General features: G+C 36.9%; 1 protein-coding gene across 1 annotated transcript in view; it reads left to right on the top strand.

Moving 5' to 3' along the window:
* Positions 1 to 19,056, top strand: part of DTWD2 (DTW domain containing 2) — a 145,753-nt gene that overhangs the window by 27,465 nt on the left and 99,232 nt on the right. Inside the window, exons 2-3 of the mRNA XM_008056784.2 lie at positions 5,847 to 5,937; positions 9,390 to 9,484. Of these exons, the coding sequence (XP_008054975.1) occupies positions 5,847 to 5,937; positions 9,390 to 9,484 (186 nt within the window). The remainder of the gene's footprint in view (positions 1 to 5,846; positions 5,938 to 9,389; positions 9,485 to 19,056) is intronic.

Raw genomic sequence — 19,056 nt, 5'->3', positions numbered from 1 at the left:
GACAGAGTGAGACCTGTCTCAAAAACAAAACAAAACAAAAACAAAAATCTGGAGTAAATAAATAATCAACAATGAAGCCATCAAGCCCCCAGATATCTGGGATAAGATGCCAGGCAGAGCACCAGTAGCCAAATGTTAGACATTCAGGTGCATAAGACTACTATAGGCCACACCTGATACCAGAAAGATATACGATGGGAGCTGCAGCTTGCATTAAAGCAGGCTTGAGTTTTCTTTTCTGCTGGAATCCTTGTGGCAGTCTTGCATAGTAGTCCAGCTTCAGTGGAAGGTGATGTGGCCCACACTGGGCAGGTATGGAAGACAACCTGATAGCTTCATGCCCACAAAAGCCAACATCTCTTCTAGCAAGTTTCTAATGTTCCAGTTTAAGGAAGCTCAAAGTATGGTGTCCTGGCTGGGCGTGGTGGCTCACGCCTATAATCCCAGCACTTTGGGAGGACGAGGTGAGAAGATCTGAGCCCATGGGTTCGAGACCAGCCTGGACAACTTGGTGAGACCTCATCTCTACAATAAATCAAGAAAAATTATCCGGACATGGTGGCACATGCCTGTAGTTTCAACTACATGAATGGCTGAGGCAGAAGGATCACCTGAGCTTAGCAGGTTGAGGCTGTGGTGGCTGTGGGTGTGTCTCTGCCTTCCAGCCTGGGCAACAGAGTGAGACACTGACTCCAAAAAAAAAAAAGAAAAAGTATGGTGTCCTCATCAGCTCCTTATAGTTCTCTAGTCCAAATGTAGTTGACCTGTCAAGGGTTGTTGTCAAGGGTTGTTTTAATCACATAGAGTTTGTCTAGTAATGTAATCATCATGTTGTCAGGGTACCAGAGCTAGTTAGGTAAGCCAAGGTCAAATTTTCTTGCAGAGAAAAGGGTTTGGCTTGCCCTTTTGTCCATATTTTTTTTGTTTATAATAATAATGATATATATCTGTTTTGAGTCAGGGTCTCATTCTGTTGCCCAGACTGGAGTGCAGTGGTACGATTTTGACTCATTGCAGCCAGCCTAGCCCTCATTCCACTTGGGACTATAGGCACGTGCCACCATGCCAGGCTATTTTCTAAATGTTTTTTGTAGAGATGAGGTTTTGCTGTGTTGCCCAGGCTGGTCTCAAACTCCTGGTCTCAAGCAATACTCTTGCCTCAGCCTCCCAAAGTGCTGGGATTATAGGCGTGAGCCACTGGATCCAGTGCTTGTTTATTATTCTTTGATTATTACTTTTTACAAAAGTTCATAGCTTTGCCAGCCTTCAGGTGTATACAGGAATGGGTAAGTGGGCAGAATTTAGATATAAATGAATTCAAGTAACTTAAAAACAAAGCAAAACAAAACTCACTGCAGTAGGGTAGACACTTTTAGGGCCTTGCACCTCAAACTATGGTATTCCCATACTCCTCCCTCACTCCTCACCCATCAGCAGCACCTAAGAACTTGTTAGAAATGCACCTTTTCAGGCTTACTGAATCAGAAACTGGAGGATGTGGGTGGGCTTAGCCATCTAGTTTACTGATGGCAACTAAAGTTTGAGAATCACTGGACTACAGGATAAATGGAAAGCCTGCTCTTAGAGTGTTTACTGTCTAGAAGGAAGAAGCAGATGTGAAAATAAAACATTGTTATATGATGTGGTCAAGTGTTAAAATAGAAATACAAGTAGGAATATAAAGAAAATATATCTGACTAAAATAAAAGGAAGTGAATTTAGCCCTGGGAGTCAGAGAAACTTGTAGACAAGAGGAGAGAGGAATGTCCTGGAGCATAAACAATGTGGGCCCTAGTTAGATACTGTACTTAAAATAATGTTGTATGTATTGCACAGAGTTGTGGGTTAAATTGACTTTGGTGTTGTGGGCTAAGAATCTAACCAGATCCAGAGAGCCAACTTTTAATGAACTTTTAGATTAGAGTTCTTAATAGTTCCAAGATACAAAAATAACTTGATTTCTGTAGAGTTGTATTTAGTTAGATTTTTAAATCTGCATTTTAAAAGGCCAAAATACCTGTTTGAATTATTACTTTAAAAATCAGTCTCAGGCCGGGCTCGGTGACTCAGCCTGTAATCCCAGCGCTTTGGGAGGCCGAGGTGAGTGGATTGCCTGAACCCGCGGGTTCGAGACTCGCCCAGGCAACTTGGTGAGACCTCATCTCTACAATAAATCAAAAAAAATCAGCCAGGCATGGTGGCGCATGCCTGTAATTCTCACTACTTGGAAGGCTGAGGCGGAAGGATCGCCGGAGCCTAGTGGGTTGAGGCTGCGGTGGCTGGGAGCATGCCACTGCACTCCAGTCTGGGCAACGGAGTGAGACTCCAACTCAAAAAAAAAAAAAAATCAGTCTCATTTGACATTTTCATTAAATTCATTAAGGATACATTATTTATTTTTGTAGAGTGTTTAAAATGAGCAATCTGCATAAGCTGATTTTGTGCTATCACTGAGGAACTTCAGTTATATTGAGGTTTTGTATAGTTCTAAAAATCCTTGAGGCCAGGAGCGTTGAGATCAGCCTGGAAAACATAGTGAGGCCCCATGTTTATAAAAAATAAATAAATCAGCCAGGTGTGGTGGCACAGGTGTGGTAGACTTAGCTGTTTGGGAAGCTGAAGTGGGAGGATTGCTTAAGACCACAAGTTCAAGGTTTTAGTGAGCTATGATTGTGCCACTGCAATCCCGCCTGGGCAGCAGAGTGAGAGCCTATTTCCTACAAAATAAAAAAAATCTCCCAAATGAATTGAAGGTAGATTCACTTTAGTAACAAATATTGCATAACATATTTAATGAATGATAATAGGTATTATAAAAATAGCATAATAAGTTGTTCAACTACTAAGGGTTAGAAATCAAACTTTTAGGTAAAATGTTACTGTGACAGCACAGGGTGTTACTATATTAAGACTTTTATCTGTAAAAGATTAAAGCTAATGTTTGTGGACTGACAGCTTTCTTTCAGTCATAATTTGAATAGAGTTATTACAAAAAATTCAAAGTTGAAGTTGAACTCCACCCGACTGCTTAGAATACTATTAGAATATAACTGCTTTATTTATATTTTCTGGTTATGAAAGAGAGACATCAGTTTTTATTTGATTCTTCTATTGTATAATGTATTTGTTCTTTGGATCGTTTTAGTTTATTTTTTTGTTTAACTTAATTTTTGGGGGGGGGTTTGAGATCTTACTGTGTCACCCAGGCTGGAGTGCAGTGGCACAATCACAGCTCACTATAGTCTCGACTTTCTAGTTTTGGGTGATCCTTCCTCCTCAGCCTCCTGATTAGCTGGGTCTACAGAAGTGCATCACCATGCCTGGCTAAACTTCTAATTTTTTTGTAGAGAAGAAGTCTCAATATGTTACCAGGACAAATTCCTGGATTCAAGCAATTCTGCCGCCTTGGCTTCCCAAAATGCTGGGATTACAGATGTCAGCCACCTTGCCTGACCTTGATTAACTTAATATTAAAATATCAGAATTGTAAGTTTTTTAGATCTTGAATGTCCCTTATCCTGTGTAGGAGCCCTTGCTCTGTTTGCCCGTATACTCAGTTTCATCAGTCTGTGTATGCCTCTCTCTTGTGTTTACTCTTGTGACTATAGAAAGACTCTTTTCATCCTTATAAATCTGCTCACATTCCTGAGAGGAAATCCAGTGTGGAGCAGAACAGTCAGATCAAATCATCTCAGGGTGCTGGAAATCACATGTATTGTTTTTTCTTGTGTTAATCTTCCACTCTGGGATCCCTGGGAGAAAGAGTGAGATCATGTTGTCTAATACAATCTTACCTCTGCCTAAGATGTCATCTATATAATTTCTCCAGCAGGAGCATAGGTTTGGCAAAATGAGTGGGTAGATAGATATAACATGTATTTTAGCCAATTAACTTACACTCTATGGTTTATTTTATTTTATTTGAGTCATAATCTCACTCTGTTGCCCAGGCTGGAATGTAGTAGCATGATCACAGCTCACCACAGCCTCTATTTCCTGGTCTCCGGTGATCCTTCCACTTCAGCCTTCTAAGTAGTTGGGACTACAGGTGCACACCATCACAATTAGCTTATTTATTTATTTATTTATTTATTGTAGAGATGAGATCTCACTATGTCACCTAGGCTGGTCTCAAACTCCTGGGCTTAAGCAATCCTCCTGCCTAGGCCTTCCAAAGTGCTGGGATTGCAGGTGTGAGTCACTGCACCCAGCCTGTATGGTTTATTGCATTTCTTACCTCAGTCTGTAACTTTACATAAGTAAATAGAGGAAAGAGTTGACAGTGGCCAGTTTTGTAGTATTTACGTTATTGGGAATTCCCTTTAATAAAACATTCACTTGTATACTATTGTAAGGGCATGTAACATCTGCCTGTAGTAGTGATCTGTTGTGAAAATTTCCATGATATCTGGATCTGGCCACTTGATGAATTTCATGTTATAAATACACATATCAAATATAAGACATAATGATAAAATATGTGTTTAGTTATACAATACCATTGGAAAGGATACAAAGAAACTGTCATTGGCTGCTCCTAGGGAAGGGAGGACTAAGGTAGGAGTTTATCCCTTTTTATTCTATCTGAATTTTGTACCATGTGTAAGAGTTACCTAAACAATAGTAAAACGCTAAAAAGGAAGTAAAATAAAAACAGCAAAGTCAAAATAACAAAAGGGAAAATAAGTGAATGAGGCAGATATTCTTTTTTTTTTTTGAGTTGGAGTCTCACTCTGTCACCCAGACTGGAGTGCCGTGGCCGCTCCTGGCCACCGCAGTCTCTACCTGCTGGGTTCCGGCCATCCTTCTGACTCAGCCTTCCGAGTAGCCGGAATTACAGGCACGCGCTACCATGCCTGGCTAATAATTTTTTGATTTTTATTGTAGAGATGAGGTCTTGCCTGCCCAGGCGGGTCTTGAACCTGCGGGCTCAGGCAGTCCACTCACCTCAGCCTCCCAAAGGTGCGGGATTACAGGCTGAGCCACTGAGCCTGGCTGGCAGATATTCTTTATGTATAATTCAGGCCAAATATAATTTGGTAGGTTCTATTTGCGTTTCTTCTCACAATTGGTGAACTCTCTGTATTGACTGATGGCTAAGTTTGATTAAAATTTCCTCTAGGTGATAATTATATCCTAATATTTCATTATCCTATTGTTTTCTCTAACTTCAGGTCATATAGAAAAGTTGCCAGGTTTCTCTCTGACAGAAGATCTGCTCTTGAGTTGACATGCAAATTATAGAAGTGTTGCTTTCTTTTTTTCTTTTTTTATTATAAAGATGTGGGGTACAGTTCAGGGTTAGGTATAAAATCGTTGATTATGTAGGTACCCTTGTTGATGAGGTATGTCCCCTCCCCTAGCAGTTTCCCTCAACTGCCAATCCCACCCTCCTCCCCTGACAGTTTCCCACTACTGCCAGTCCCTTTCTTATAGTATTATAATTGTTCAAGATCCGCTTATAAGTGAGCACATATGGTACTCTGTTCTTTGTTTCTGTGATATATACCCGGAGGAACTCAAATCATTCTACAAAGAAGTTGCTTTCGAATAAAAGGACCATGGTGACTTATAAGTATTCTTCCACTAAAGATAACTAGGATAACATTTTTTTGAAGTACTTTAATCTATATAGATGGTAAATAATTTACTTGAATCTTTTCCCAAATTCTCATGTCTAAAATCTGATTGATTCAGTTCATTCTTGGTGTTTCATTTTGCAAATAATTCGGCTTTTAGCAAATCTCTTAATATAAACGCAGTAAGGTTATGTTCAAGTTCTGATAAGTTGTTATATCACTGACTTTAAAAAATTTACAAACTTTCCATTTCTTTTTACCCATCAGCCGGCCTGAGAAAGTATGTTTGTGTCCATTTCTACCAGTACATCCTCTGCATATCTCTACTCATTTGTACATAATTCAACATCCAGCAGAGGTAAGATTTTGTAAAATATACAATTTCAAATAGAAAATGAGTGCACAAGAGGGAACACACAGATAAACTTACTCATCCTTCTCAGCTCTTTAGCATTTCTGAAAAGAAATTGATGATAAATGCTTTCATTTTTGAAAAAACTAGTTTTCTTTATATATCGTGCAGAGTCATCTTTGGAGGCAGATAACATTTCATAAAAACTGTGTTACTGAATAGTATAGAAATTTAAAACTCTAACAATTTTGTATGAAGAAAAGATGAGATTTTGTTAGTAGAAAGCTAAGAAAATCATTGCTTTTTAAATTTTGATCATAGCTTGTGTTCCTTGATGTCTTTTCTTGCTAAAGTGGAAGTAACTTTGTTGTTTTAGTCTTACAAAGTGACTGTATAAATACATTTTGGTTTATTTTAGATGAATGGAAGAAACATTTACATTTTATAATGCATAGATATATATATATAAAGATTTTAAAATTCTCCTTTGTACTGGTTAAAATTATGTATGTATGCCAGGGTATATGGGTGCTTGTAACTTTGATCAGCTGCATAATGAAGAGTGGAGGAAGGTGGTCATAGAAAACCATAAATTATAATGAACGAAACTAGTCAAAGCATGGTATAAAATAGATTTAGTATACATTAAGTTAAAACTCTCAGTATTTAGGAACTCAGGACATCATAGATCCAATTAGTCTTTTGAGGGAGGAATAATTATTTTTAAAATTTCTAAAGCATATACCACTTAAGACTTTAACAAAGATATGAAAGAAATTATCCTCTTTTTCCTTTTCAAATGATGAAACACTTATTCTTTTATTGTAAATTGTTAGCTGTTCCACTTGTTGGACAACATTTTTTCAATCTTAACAGCAACATGCTTTTGTCAGGATTTTAACAGTTTGGTCACTGATATTATTTTACTGCAGTTAAGCATAAAACACTATACAGCTCAAATTTACATAAAATGGTAGCTTGCTGGCCACAACAGTTTTGGTTAAAAACTGACTTGATGGTGGGCGTTGTTTTCATTTTACATTGTACATAGTAGGATGCCTTTTCATTGTTTTTTGGTTCCAGATATAAGATCGTTTTTAAAATGTGAGTGTTTTGTTGATTTTTGCCAGTTTTAATGTTTTCAAATCTCTTTTTTTTTATTTATTTTTTTACCATGATTAATCTACAGTTTAGGTGATCCATCCATAATTGTGTGTGCTACAAATATATTTTATGCATAGACAAGTACAGCTAGTTTTTTCTTATCAGCAGAGGAACTTTACAATCTTGATTTTACTCAGTAATACTGGGCAGCCTCTACATACTGTTTTCAATGAAAGGATATGTGCTAATTTGATAACTCTCCCAGAAAAAAGTGATTAAAGACCGATAGGATTTAGGAGGGGGCTTTGGGAAGAGAAGACTTTTCCCAAAGTAGAATAGGTGACACCAAGGCTATATATGATGGAGCATTTCAGAGTACCTGGTATATGTATGTAGAAAATTACTTGAGGATAAAACAACCCCAAAATAATGAAAATCTTTATAAGGAAGAAACGTTATATTAAACTACTTGGCCTTTGTGAACAATATGAATTCAGCTATAGTGATACAAACACTTTTTATTGACTTAACTAAAACTATTAGAAGGTGTGAGGGTAAGGAGAGATATTGGCAAAATTTTCATTTGCTATGAAAGGTTGTAGTTTAAAGTGCAATAGTTAAGGGCTCTGGAGCCAGATTTCTTGAGTTCACATCCTTTATAACTCTGTAACCTCTAATCCTGGGCAAGTTAATCAACCTCTCTGTAGTTTGGTTTCTTCATTAGTAAAATGGACATGACAAAAGATAGATTTCTTTACTGGTTTTTATGAAAAGTAAATTAGTTTTTCCTTCTTTCTCTCTTTATGTGTGTGTGTATATATAGCACTTAGAATTGTATACATTAATATTCTTATGAAGATGATAATTAGTAGTTTTTAGATAATATCTAAAGTTGATATCAAGAAATAACAAAATACACATAGAAGTATGAAATACAGAAATATGGAGATATTACTAGAAGAAATACTAAATGAGTTAAAGCGATTGCCTCTGGTAAGTGATACTGGGGAGTACATCGGGGAACGGCAGTGTCATTTTAAATCTTTTGACACCGTTTGATGTGAAATATATCTTTGTAATACTCTGGTAATAAGTTTGGCAAATGACTAAGTCTGTGTCAAAGTCTCATGGTGATGGTAAAGAGGGAAGAATATTATATGAAACACCAGAAAATGTCCTAAAACCTAACCTGGCTCTATAAGAATAAGAATAGAATTCTTGTGGAAACAAGAAAGATGGATTCCAGTGTTGGAAGTTAGGACATTGAAAAAACCACTGATAATAGGCTAATAACATTTGCAGAAATGATCATAAGATTTAGCCACTCTAAAGTTTTTAGTTTTGTTCTTTTTCCATACTCTATATTCTTTGGAAACAAGGCCATAAACCTAGCCCACATTCACATGGGAGGGAGAGATTAAACGCCACCTTCTGAAAAGGGGAATATTTACACTTATTACTTGGAATTCTTTTGTAAGGAAGATTTGTTTCATCTCCCCCATTTATTTATTCAATCATTTATTTATATCATTCTGGACTCTAATTTATACTTTGGGTTATAGCCCAATACTTAGTATATCTTTTGTTGCTCAAATTGTTCCATTTTAGCCATTGGGGATTTATTAAGATTGGCATCTGTGTTCCTTCGATATGCCCCATTGTTTTGTCTTTTGATGACTTCCTTGCTTTCTGGGCATAAAGATCTAGGCAATTGTCTTCAAGCTGGCATAGTAAAAATAAAAATACTCTTGAAATAAACAACTTATCAGAACAAACGTTTCCATTTAGTTATACATATATTTAGAATAATATTATTATTTCTTTAATTTTTATTTTTTTCTTAATTAGAGTCTTACTTTGTTTCCCATGCTGGAGTGCAGTAGCACAATCATGACTCACTGCAGCCTTGACCTCCTAGGCCCAGGTGATCCTTCAGCCTCACCCTCTTGAGTAGCTGGGACTGTAGGTACTAGCTACCATGCCCGGCTCATTTTTGAATATTTTGTAGAGACAAGGTCTCACTGTGTTGTCCAGGCTGGTCTCAAACTCTGGGACTCAAGCAATCCTCCTGCTTTGGCCTCCCAAAGTGCTGGGATTATGGGTTTGAGCCACTACGTCCAGCCTAATATCATCTTATTTGATCAGTAAACCTGTAAACCTACCCAAACAGAATAAAAAGGTACACTTTGTTAATATTTATAAGTCAGAGAAACTTAGCTTAATTAAACTGTGGTCTTTAGTGAAAGACTTGTGAAAGTTATATTTAAAGTTGTGATTCAGATGTTAATCATAAAATATTTAAAAGTGTGTTTACTTAAGTAAAAAATATGTTTTAATTAATTTGTTAATTAAAGGAAAACAAAGTGTTGCGGACAGTTCCTCTACTAGCAGCATGCCTTCCCCAGGACAAGTGTAAAGTAAAGATTGGTCGTCGCTTCAGTGAAGAAAGGTAAATTAACTTTTAGGGCAACTTAAAATAATTCTTTTTTTACACAGATCTTTAAAAATGGTTTCCTTCAACTTACTAGAACATGATCTAAAGAGTAGAACTCGGAAGTGGTCAAACAATTCAAGTTTTGCCACCCCATATCCCCAACAAAAATCACATAAGACAAGACAAAACAAAACAAAAGCAAAAATCCTCAAATGGTATAAACAAAGGAATGATAGTGCTATCTGAATTCTATAGTAATATGTATTGACCCTATAAGACATGTATACTTGGTGTTTATTTCATTTGTGATAAAAGTACTTCAAGATAGTTGTTAATCTGGCCATTGAATCATTAGTTTGAACTTTGGTTAGAGACATACTGCTTTTAGTGTCCTATGTAAATATTTGCCTCTAGTATATCCGAAAACAGTTGGTTTTTGTAAATTAGCCCTATATCCAATGACTTTCTAAATTTATCTGTTAGTTGTAAAAATTGTTTTGTAGATTCTCTGGAACTTTCTATGAGAGCAGCATTATCATCTTTGAATAGGATTATTTATACTTCTTTTCTGATCTTTAAATTTATTTATTTATGTATTTTTAATTAATTTTTTTTTTTGAGTCAGAGTCTCACTCTGTCACCCAAACTGGAGTGCAGTGACATGCTCATGGCCACCTCAGCCCCAACCTGCTGAGCTCAGGCAATCCTTCTGCTTCAACCTCCTGAGTAGTTGGGACTATAGGCACGCACTGGCTAATTTTTTTTATTTTATTGTAGACACGAGATCTCACCCTGTTGCCCAGGCTGGTCTCGAACTCCTGGGCTAAGGCAATCCTCTCGTCTCAGCCTCCCAAAGTGCTGGGATTACAGACTTGGGCCACCATACCTGGACTTTAAATTTATTTTTTCTTGCCTATTGCAATAACTGGTACCTTTAGTACAGTAGTACAGTGTTTATTAGAAGTGGTGAAAGCCAACATCTTTACCATGATCCCAATCTTTGGGACATTGTTAAGTATGATATGACTATATGTTTACCCCCACAGCCTTACTGAAATATAATTGACACATAAAAATTGCATATATTTACTGTGTACAATGTGGGGTTTTGATATATGTACACATTGTGAAATGGTTACCACAATCAGTCTGATTAACCTATCTATCACCTCACAAAGTTGTTATGATTTGTTAAAGATGTTAAATACTGTTGAGAGGAACACTGTGGTATGGTTGTGTCAGATGAGACACAATGAGAAAATAAAACCAAAACGTATGAAACAAAGGAGATTTATCATTCACAGGTCCCAGAGAGGTTGGGGTGCCGATGTGAGGTTAATGGGAAGTTTGGAATCAGCAGGGCACTTAACCATCAAGTGTTGAGGGAATGGGAGAGGAAGAGAATTGTGGGACTATGTTTTTATTAAGATTCATGGATATTATCCCTTAGGCTTCCTTTGTGGGTTTTGCATTGGCTAGTTTAAAGAACACAGTGTGAAGGAGGAATTTATTCATTTGACTCTGGGTGGCCATTGAGTTTTATTGTGGTCCCACTGTGGAATGTGTTGGGTCTTGGGTTAGTGATGACCAAGTAGGCTCTAGGGCAAACAACCACATGTCATCTACGCTGAAGGTGACAGGACCTGACTGGTTACAAACTACTATTGTCAAGTCTAAAATGGATGCCAAGGCAGCAACTATATTGAACACATTTATAACAATAGTTGTAATTTTTGCTGGGTTTGTTTTTGTTTTTGCAGTGAGAACATTTAGAATATACCTTCATGGCAGTTTTCAAGTGCACAATACATTATTATTAACTATAGTCACCATTCTGTACAGTAGATCTTCAGATCTTTATTTTGTAATGTCATTTATCCAGTTTCTAAAGTGCTGAGAATTTTGATTATGGATAGGTATTTGTTGAATTTTGTGAAATGCTTTGTCTGCATCTACTGATGTGATTATGTAGATTCTATCTTCAGTTCTTTTAATAGAGTATATTATGTTGATTTTTGAGTGTTAAAAACGCTTGCATTTTTTGTTTGTTTGTTTGTTTGTTTTGAGTTGGAGTCTTACTCTTCTCACCCAGGCTAGAGTGCAGCTGCACACTCATGGCTACTGTAGCCTTGACCTGCTGGGCTTAGGCAATCTTTTTGCCTCAGCCTTCCAAAAAAACCCTTGCATTTCTAGTATAAAACCTACTTGATCACAATATAGTATTTTTTTTTATATTGCTGGATGTGATTTGCCAGTATTTTGTGGAAGAAAAATTTTGGTTTCTTGGTTTATTAGGGATTTGGGTTGGTGATTTTCCTTTATTGTAATGCTCATAAAAGGTTTTTGTGTCAGGTTTATGCTGTCCTTATGACACAATTTGGTCATTTTCCATTTCTCATCTGTTTTCTTTTATTTATTTATCTTTTATTTTTTGAATTAAAGTCTCATTCTGTCACCCAGGCTGGAGTGCAGTGACACAATCATGGCTGTTACAGCCTTGTCCTGCTGGGCGCAGACTATCCTTCTGTCTTGGCCTCCCATTAACTGGGACTACGGGTATGTGCCATGAAGCCTGGCTAATTTTTTTTTTTTTTTTTTTTGGAATTAGAATCTCATTCTGTCTTCCAGGCTGAAGTGCAATGGCACGCTCATGACTACCTCAGCCTTGGCCCGCTGGGCTCAGGTGATCCTTCTGCCTCAGCCTTCCAAGTAGGTACGTGCCACCATGCCTGGCTAATTTTTTGATTTATTGTAGAGACCAAGTCTTGCCAAGTTGCCTAGGCGGTCTCGAACCCCTGGGTTCAGGCAGTCCTCATGCCTCTGCCTATCAAAGTGCTGGGATTACAGGCATGAGCCACTGTGTCCAGTTTTGGCTGATTTTTAAAAAATTTATTGTAGAGATGAGGTCTTGCCAGATTGTCCAGGCTGGTCTCGAACTTCTAGGCTCCGGCAATCCTTTTGCCTTGGGCTCCCAAAGTGCTGGGATTGTAGGTATGAGCCATCATGTTGGGCCCTCTCATCTGTTTTAAAAAATAATTATGTGTGATTTGATTATTTTTTTTCTTGAATGTCTGTTAGAATTCAGTAGTGGAACAGTCTTGTTCTTGAGTTTTATTTGTGGGAAGGTTTTTATGAATATAATTTTTCTATTAACATAAGGAAATTCCGATTTTCTTTTTGTGCTAGTTTTGGTAGTTTGCTAGTTTGTGCTAGTTTTGGTAGTTTCTAAATTGTTGAATTTATTGTCATAAAGTTGCTTGTAGTATTATTATTCTTTTCACATCTGCAGAATTTGTAGTGATAGCCTCTTTTTCATTCCTGATTTAGGTAATTTGTGTGTTCTTTGTTTCTTCTTAGTCTTTCTCAGTTAATCTTTTTAAAGAACCAAGATTTGGCTTTGTATTTTTCTCTATTTGGTTTTCTGTTTATTTGTCTCCTTTTTCTGCTTACTTTGGATTTAATTTTCTCTTCTTTTCATAGTTTTTCATAACAGAAGACTAGATAACTGATTTTAAACCTCTCTTCTTTGTTTATGTAAACATTTAAGCTGTACATTTCTCTGCTTAATCAGTACTTTAGTTACATCCCACCAATCTTGTTATGTTGTAGTTTTGTTTTGTTCCGTTCAAAATATTTTAAAGTTAAATTAAATTTAAGATGTGATTTTTTTCTTTGACATATGATTGATTAGGAATATATTGCTTAATTTCTAGTAACTGGGGAAATTTCATATGTATTATGATTATGACTATTGTGATTTCTACTCTTATTTGTACTCTGATATCAGGTTTAAAATTTTTATTGATATATTATGTTCTGGCCCATGGTCTATTTTTGGTGAATAATTTATATGCACAAGAAAAGACTTTATATTTCAGTTGTTGGATGTAGCATTACACAAATTATTAATTAGGTTGAGATGGTTGAAATTTTCTGTATGCTGACTGATTTTATGTGTGCCGTTTCTCTCAATTAACAAGGAAATTATGTTAAAATTTCCAATTATAATTATGAATTTGCCTATTTTTACATTGGGGTATTTTAGTTTTTGTTTCATGTATTTTAAAACTAATTAGGCGAATATATATATAGTATTGTTATGTTTTCTTGATGAAATTGTCCTTTTGTAATTATTAAGTGTCTTTATCTCTGGTAATACTTTGTCTTGAAGTCTACTATGTGTGGGTGCCAGTGGTTATATGGTCTTGGTTTTTAAATTTAATCTGATGATTTTTTTTTTGAGCTTGAGTCTCACTCTGTCACCCAGGCTGGAATGCAGTGACACGATCAAGGTTACCACAACCTTGACCTGCTGGGCTTAGATGATCTTTCTGCTTCAGCCTTCCAAGTGGCTGAGACTATAGGTGCATGCCACAGTGCTCTGATATTTATTTATTTATTTATTGTAGAGATGAGATCTTGCCATGTTGCCCAGGCTGGTCTCACATTCCTGGACTCAGGCAATCCTTTTACATTGGTCTCCCAAAGTGCTGGGATTACAGGCATGAGCCACCTTGCCTGGCCTTCTGTTGTTTAACTGGAGAGTTTATTAATTATTGATTTGTTTATTTTAAGTTACCAATGTTGATATTTGTTTTCTGTTAGTCCCATCAGTTCTTTAATCCTTTGTCCCACTCTTATGTCTCTCTTTTGGGTTATTGAGTTTTGCTTTTTTTTTTTTTAACATTCCAGGCTCTTTCCTGTTGGCTTTTTAGGTATGCCTTTTGTGGGTTAGTCTGTCTTAATGCATTCTTAATTTATCACAGTCTACCTTGAATTAACAATGTTATATACTAAATATATAACACGCAAAATTTATAAAAATATAATTCCATGCAACTTCCTTTCATTTTTTGTTATTGTTTTCACATGTTCTATTTCTAAATAATAGGGAAACTGATTGTAGTGAATATAGAAACTTTCTGTATTATCTTTGCAATAATTCTGTATATCTAAAGCAGTTAATGAGATTTTCTTTGGTTTTTAAAATTGATATTTTATAGTTTTTCACATATAGTTACAGTATGCATTTTATTAGCTTTACACCTAAGAATTTTATTTTGGGAAACTACTGTAAATGGTATTAAAAAAATTCAAATACCAATTTTTTATTGCTGGTGTTTTGGAAAACAATTGACTTGTATATATTTAACCTTGTATCTTGTGACCTTGCTATAATTATTAGTTCTTGGAGATTTTTTTTTGTCAATTCCTTGGGATTTTCTATATAGATAATTAGGTCAGTTGAGAATAGAGATTGTTATTTCTTCTTTCCAGATTGTACACCTTTTCTTCTCTTTTTTTGGTCTTACTTCATTAGTAGGGTTACAATAACAATGGTGAGAGAGCATCCTTGCCTTGTTCCCAGACTTAAGGAACTGTTATGTATAATGCTAGCAGATGTTCTTTATTAGTATGCTGGGAAGTTTTATCATGAATAGATGTTGGTTTTTGTCCAAAGTGTTTTCTGTGTTAATTGATATAGTCCTTTGATTCTCCTTTAGTTCATTGATATAGTTGATTATATTTATTGACTTTGAATATTAAACCAGCTTTCTACACTTGTAATAAATTTTGTTTGGTCATGGTTGATAATTCTTTTTAATTATATGAATTTTTAATTTTAATTTTAGATTCGGGGGTACACATGCTTATTCATTACATGGACATATTGTGTAGTAGTGGGTATTGGGTCTCAGGTGACCCATTTTCGAGATAGTGAACATTGTGCCCCTGTAGGTAGTTTTTGAACCCTAACTTCCATCTCTCCACCTTATTGGTATCCCCATTGTCTATTATTTTCATCTTTGTCACTGTTTAGCTCCCACATATGAGTGAGAACATGTGGTGTTTGGTTTTCTGTTTCTGGGTCTGTTTAGTTAGGATGATGATTTCCAGCTCCATCCATGTTGCTGCAAAGAAGATGATTTCATTCTTTTTTATGGCTGTGTAGTATTCCATGGTATATATATATATATATATATACTATATTTTCATTATCTACTGATCAACTGATGGGCATTTAGGTTGATTACACATCTTTGCAATTATGAATTGTGCTACAGTGTACATATAGGCACAGGTGTCTTTTTTAAATTACAGAGATTTGGAGTACAAGTCAGAAGTGGGCTGCATGCAGATCAAGTTTGGGCCTCCAACTGATCCTTACTTCCCCTGGTTTAGAACCAGGTATCTTTTGTGTTGTTATATTCTCCCCCTCCTTCCCCTGTTAGTGTCCAGTGGCTGCCAATCCCTCCCTTGTGCTAATATAATTAATGTTCATGTCCCACTTATGAGTGAGAACATGTGGTATTGAATTCTTTGTCACTAAGTATAATGGTCTCCAATTCCATTCAATTTTCTGTGAAGTCTATGATTTTGTTTTTGTTTATGGCTGCATAATACTCTATCGTGTATATGTACCACATTTTCTTTATCCAGTCCATTTTCGATGGGCAGTAGGGTTGGTTCCTTGTTTTTGAATAGTATTGCTATAAACGTGAGTGTACAGGTGTCTTTATTTGTGGAATAGTTTATGATCCTCTGGGTATATTCCCAGGAGAGGTATTGCTGGATTGTATGTCAGGTCAATTTTTAATTCTTTTAGGAATTGCCACACTGCTTTCCATAGAGGTTGAACTAGCTTGCATTCCCACCAACAGTGTAGAAGCGTTCCCTTTTCTCCACACCCATGCCAGCATCTGTTGTTTTTTGATTTATTGACGATGGCCTTCCTGACTGGAGTTAGGTGGTATCTCACTGTAGTTTTGATTTGCATTTATTTTATGATTAGTGAGGCTGAGCATTTTTTCATGTATCTGTTGACTGCTTGTATAGACACTTTGAAAAGTGTCTATTCATGTCTTTTGTCCACTTTTTAATAGGGTTGTTTGTTTTTTTCCTTTCAGCTCATTTGAGTTCCTTGTAGATCCTACATGTTAGGCCTTTGTCATACATACTTAGCAAATTTTTTTCCCATTCTGTGGGTTGTCTCCCCAATCTTTTGATGGTTTCTTTTGCTGTGTAAAAGCTTTTCAGCTTGATAAGTGGGCTGCATGCAGGTGAAGTTTGGGCCTCCAACTTGTCCTCACTTCCCCTGACTTAGGACCAGATATCTTTTGTGTTGTTACATTCTCCCCCTCCCTCCCCTGGCAGTGTCTGGTGACTGCTGATACTTCCCAAGTGGGAACTTGTCTATCTTAGCTTTTATGGCATTCACTTTCAGGGATTTGGTCAAGAATTCATTGCCTACTCTGATATACATAAGAGTGTTTCTTTTAGGATTCTTGTAGTTTGAGATTTTGCATTTAGGTCTTTGATTCATTTAGAGTTGATTTTTGTATATGGTAATAGGTAGGGGATCAGTTTCATTCTTCTGCTTGTGGTCCCCCAGTTTTCTCAGCACCATTTGCTAAATATGGTCTCCTTTCCCCAGTGATTGTTATCGGTGACTTTGTCAAAGATGAGTTTGTTGAGAGATCCAGTTTTTGCTTCTAGAATCTCTGTCCTGTTCCACTGGTCTATGTGCCTATTCTTGTACCAATACTAGGCTGTTGTGGTTACGGTAGCCTTGTAGTAAAGTTTAAAGTCGCGAGGTGCATTACCTCCCACTTTGCTCCTTTTGCTGAGGATTGTTTTGGCTTCTAGTGCCCTTTTTTTGTTTCCATATGAATTTCTGTATTGTCATTTTCAGGTCTGAGAAAAATGATGTTGGTAAAAGATGGGTAATGCATTGAATCTGTAGATTGCTTTGAGTAGGATGACATCTTGACAATATTGATTCTTTGGTCTACAAGCATGGAGTGTTTTTCCATTTGTTTGTGTCATCTTTGATTTCTTTGTGAAGTGTTTTGTAGTTTTCATTGTAATGATCTTTCACTTCTCTGGTTAGGTAGATGCCAAGGTATTTCATTTGTTTATTTATTTTTGTGTATGGCTTTTATGAATGGGAATATGCTTTCTATTTGGCACTCTGCTTGCTTGTTTCTAGTTTATAGAAATGCAGCTGTCTTTTGCACATTGATTTTGTACCCCAAGACTTTACTGAAGTCAATTATCAGTGTGAGGAGGCTTTTCACAGATTCCTAGGGTTTTCAAGATACAGGATCATATTGTCTGCAAAGAGGGATAGCTCAACTTCCTCTTTTAACATTAAGATATCCCTGATTTCCTTCTCTTGCCTAATTGCTCTGGCTAGAACTTCCAACACAATGTTGAACAGGAGGGGTGAGAGTGGCATCCTTGTCTTGTTCCCATTCTAAGGGGAATGCTTCCAATTTCTGCCCATTGAGCAAAATGTTGGCCATGGGTTTTCATGGATGGCTCTTACTGTTTTGAGGAATATTCCTTCTGTGCCTAGGTGCTCAGGGTTTTTTTTAATCAAGAAGGGATACTGGATTTTGTTAAATGCTTTTTATGTGTTTAATGAAATAATCATGTGGTTTTTGGATTTACATCTGTTGATGTGCTGAATTATGTTTATGGTCTGGTGAATGTTGATCCAGCCCTGCATCCCAGGAATGAAGTCCACTTGGTCATGGTGGATGATCCCTGAGATGTGTTGTTTTTTGCCTCTATCTTCATCAAGGAAGTATCATCACCAAAAAGACTTCCCAAAGCACACAAAGACATGGACTTTGGCCATGGAGGTGTCTCAGGGAGATTGGCCTGTAATTCTCTTTCCTTGTTGGGTCTTTGCCAAGTTTGGCTATCAGTATGGTATCAGCTTCATAATATGAGTAGGGGAGCATTCCATCTTTCTTGATTGCCTGGAATACTTTTTTTTTTTTTGAATACTTTCAATAGAATTGGTATCAACTCCTCCTTGTATGTCTTGTGGAATTCAACTGGGAAGCTTTGGGTCTGGTGCTTTTTTTGGTACTTAGATTTCTTATGACTGAGTCAATTTCCTGAATTGTTATTGGTCTGTTTAGAGTTTCAGTTTCTTCTTGTTTCAACCTTGGGAGATTGTGTGACGTCAGAAAGTGCTCCATTTCCTCAGGTTTTCTAGTTTATTTGTATACAGGTTTTTTAGTAATCTCTGATAATGTTTGAATTTCTTCAGGATCAGTAGTGACTTTGCCTTTCTAGCTGTGTTTGTCTGGGCTTTTACTCTACTTTTTTTTTTTTTTGAGTTGGAGACTCACTCTGTCACCCAGAGTGGAGTGCAGTGGCCGCTCCTGGCCACCACAGACTCATCCTGCTGGGCTCCGGCAATCCTTCCACTTCAGCCTTCCAAGTAGCTGGAACTACAGGCGCGTGCTACCACACCTGCCTCATTTTGATTTATTGTAGAGATGAGGTCTTGCCAAGTTGCCCAGGCGGATCTCGAACCCGCGGGCTCAGGCAATCCACTCACCTTAGCCTTCCAAAGGCGCGGGATTACAGGCTGAGCCACCAAGCCCCGCTTCGCTCTACTTTTTAAAGTCAATCTGACCAGAGGACTGTCAATCTTTTTTTGTTTTGAGTGAGAGTCTTTTTCCCCAGGCTGAAGTGCAATGGCACGCTGCTCACAACCATTGCAGCCTCGACCTGCTGGGCTCAGGTGATCCTTTCACTTCAACCTTCCAAGTAGTGGAACCATAGGC

This window comes from Carlito syrichta, unplaced genomic scaffold (assembly GCF_000164805.1).
Source record: "Carlito syrichta isolate Samal-C Ts95f unplaced genomic scaffold, Tarsius_syrichta-2.0.1 Scaffold302519, whole genome shotgun sequence".
Taxonomy (NCBI): Eukaryota; Metazoa; Chordata; class Mammalia; order Primates; family Tarsiidae; genus Carlito; species Carlito syrichta.
The sequence above is the reverse complement of the archived record's forward strand: the minus strand, read 5'-3'. Positions and strand labels throughout refer to the sequence as shown.